Raw genomic sequence first — 2,344 nt, forward strand, 5'->3', positions numbered from 1 at the left:
GTTCTAACAGCCGCTCGCGCCCGGGTTCGGGACCCCCCGGCCCGGCTCACTCACCATTTCTTGTCGTCCGGGATGTCCCCGCGGCCTCCTGGGTCTCCCTCCCGCGGCAGAGTCCACGCAGTCCTCAAGGAACCGCAGAGGCGCGAAACCGAACCGGGCCGAGGCAAGACCGGACGAGCTCGTGCGACCTTCCCACGTCACCAGCTCCTAACGGAAGTAGACAGCGTTGAACTGCCCGCGGGACCCACCCCTCGACTCCTGATTGGCACTACTCGCGCCACGCCCCACCACAGGCCACGCCCCCCCGACGCGTGACTGACAAGACAAGCGCTCAGACACGTGAACCAGAGGATCAGGTGCCCGGCAGGCCAAGCAGACTCCCCAGTCCCAGCTCCCCCGGAGAGTTTTTGCATTTCAGCAGATCCTGCTCCTGGGTTTCCAGAGCGGGCTGGCCAGCGTCTTCCTGCCCTTAGTGGAATCTTGTTGGTTTTTCCTCCTGGACTTGGGGATAACAGTGAGCTCAAGGAATTCCAGTAGCCAATGGCCCTGGTCTCTGGGCCTCAGAGAGGAAAGAACACCTAGCCCAGGCCATACTGGAACCGGAGAGAGACGCACATGACCTCTAGAGAGGATGGGAGCTGGCCCATATGGCCAACATGCTCCCTGGCTTCCTGTCTGAGCTCACAGAGGTGGAGAATCCACTCCAGACTCCTAAGAACACAAACCTTTCTCACCTCTATGGGCCCACTGGATATTCTAACTCCAAGGAGCAAACTGCAGTAACAGCATAGTGTAGGAACTGTCAACGGAAAAATAACCAACTGTAAAATTAATAATGAATACGGCTTATTTCCAAGCCAAATATGAGTGACCTAGGCCCGGAGAAGAGTCATACATGCCTTTCCCCGGGTGGTTATGTACGGGGTTCCTTTTATTTGTTTTTGAAATTGACAACATTTAGTGAAAAGATTTTCCCTTGGCCAAAAAGGCAGGACATGTAGAGGGGGGGGAGACCTTGTAGGTTATAGGTGAGTTCCACAATTCTTAGGTTGGTGATTAGAAGGGAAGATCTGTGTCTTGGGAAGAGATTAAAGAAAGGCTTAATCTACATCTCAAGGAAAGGGAGGTTCTGTGTCTTGGGAAGAGATAAGCAGAAGAATATACTCCCAGGGGGGATGGTCACGCTGCAATCCCTTCTCCTCCATTCTCCTCTCGGGATCTTGGGCACGCACGCACACGCGCCCGGTGTGAGTTTTAAGCCACCGGGTCCGGGACATGAACCGCGGTCGACTACATGGGAGTCCAGCGACATAGCCATTACACCAACTGCTGGTCCCCAGTTGTTTTTTTTTTAAAGAATTATTTATTTATTATTATTGTATTTTAATTTGATCACAGAGAGACAAAGACAGAAAAAGAGGAAAAGTGAGAAAGAAACCACCAGGTTCGGGACTTGAGCTACAGCTGGCCATGTGGGAGCCCAGCACCTTAACCACCGTGCTGCCTGCTGGTCCCAACAGGTGTATTCTTTTTTACCTAATTTTATCTATTTATTATTTTAATTTTAAAATTATTATTCATTTTTTAAAAATTATTTTATTTAAATTTATTTACTTACATACATACATCTGACCAGAGAAGGACAGAGAGAGAGAGAGAGAAGGAAAATGAGAAAGCAAGCCACCAGGTTTCAGAGTCGAACAGCTGTAGGCTATGTGGGAGTCCAGAGCCCTTAACCACCACACGACCTACCAAACTTGTTATTATTTAATTTGACAAAGGAGAGACAGAGAAGGAAAGTAAGATGCTAGATCCGGGACTTGAACTGTGGTCAGCTATGGAAGAGTTCAGCACCTTTAACCACCATGCCACCTGCCAGCCCCTATTATTATTATTTTTAAATTTGACTACAGAGACAGAGAAAGGGAAGTGAGAAAGCAAGCCACCAGACCCAAGGCTTGAACCATGGTCTACCATGTGGGAGTCCAGACCACATCACCTGTCCACCAGATACAGTTGCATTTTAAAAACTGACCTAAAAATATTTCCCTCATTAGTCATATGAAGGCACTGCTAATAAATTAGGTTTAGCTACACAAAAATCCCTAACCCTTCTAGAAAATATTATATCAAGGATAGATTGAAGTTTACATCTCACTTTTTTGTGGTTTTTGAAATTTTTGCTTCATGGGGCCAGCAGGTGGCATGGTGGTTAAGGGCACTGTGGTTCAAGTCCTGGACGTGGCGGCTTACTTTTTCACTTTCTCTCGGGTAAAATTAAAATAAATAAAGTTAGATAAAATATTTAAAAAAAAAAAAAAAAAAAAATTTTTTCCTTGAGGGG

At 47.4% G+C, this 2,344-nt stretch overlaps 1 protein-coding gene across 1 annotated transcript in view; it reads right to left on the reverse strand.

The window, feature by feature from the left end:
* The window catches only part of LOC114004433 (zinc finger protein 791-like), an 11,649-nt gene extending 11,450 nt beyond the window's left edge, over positions 1 to 199 (reverse strand). Inside the window, 1 exon segment of the mRNA XM_006147203.3 lies at positions 55 to 199. Within this exon segment, the coding sequence (XP_006147265.2) occupies positions 55 to 57 (3 nt within the window). The 5' untranslated portion in view covers positions 58 to 199.
* Positions 200 to 2,344: the final 2,145 nt, after the last annotated feature.

Source organism: Tupaia chinensis, unplaced genomic scaffold, assembly GCF_000334495.1.
Source record: "Tupaia chinensis unplaced genomic scaffold, TupChi_1.0 Scaffold000201_2, whole genome shotgun sequence".
NCBI classification, from domain to species: Eukaryota; Metazoa; Chordata; class Mammalia; order Scandentia; family Tupaiidae; genus Tupaia; species Tupaia belangeri.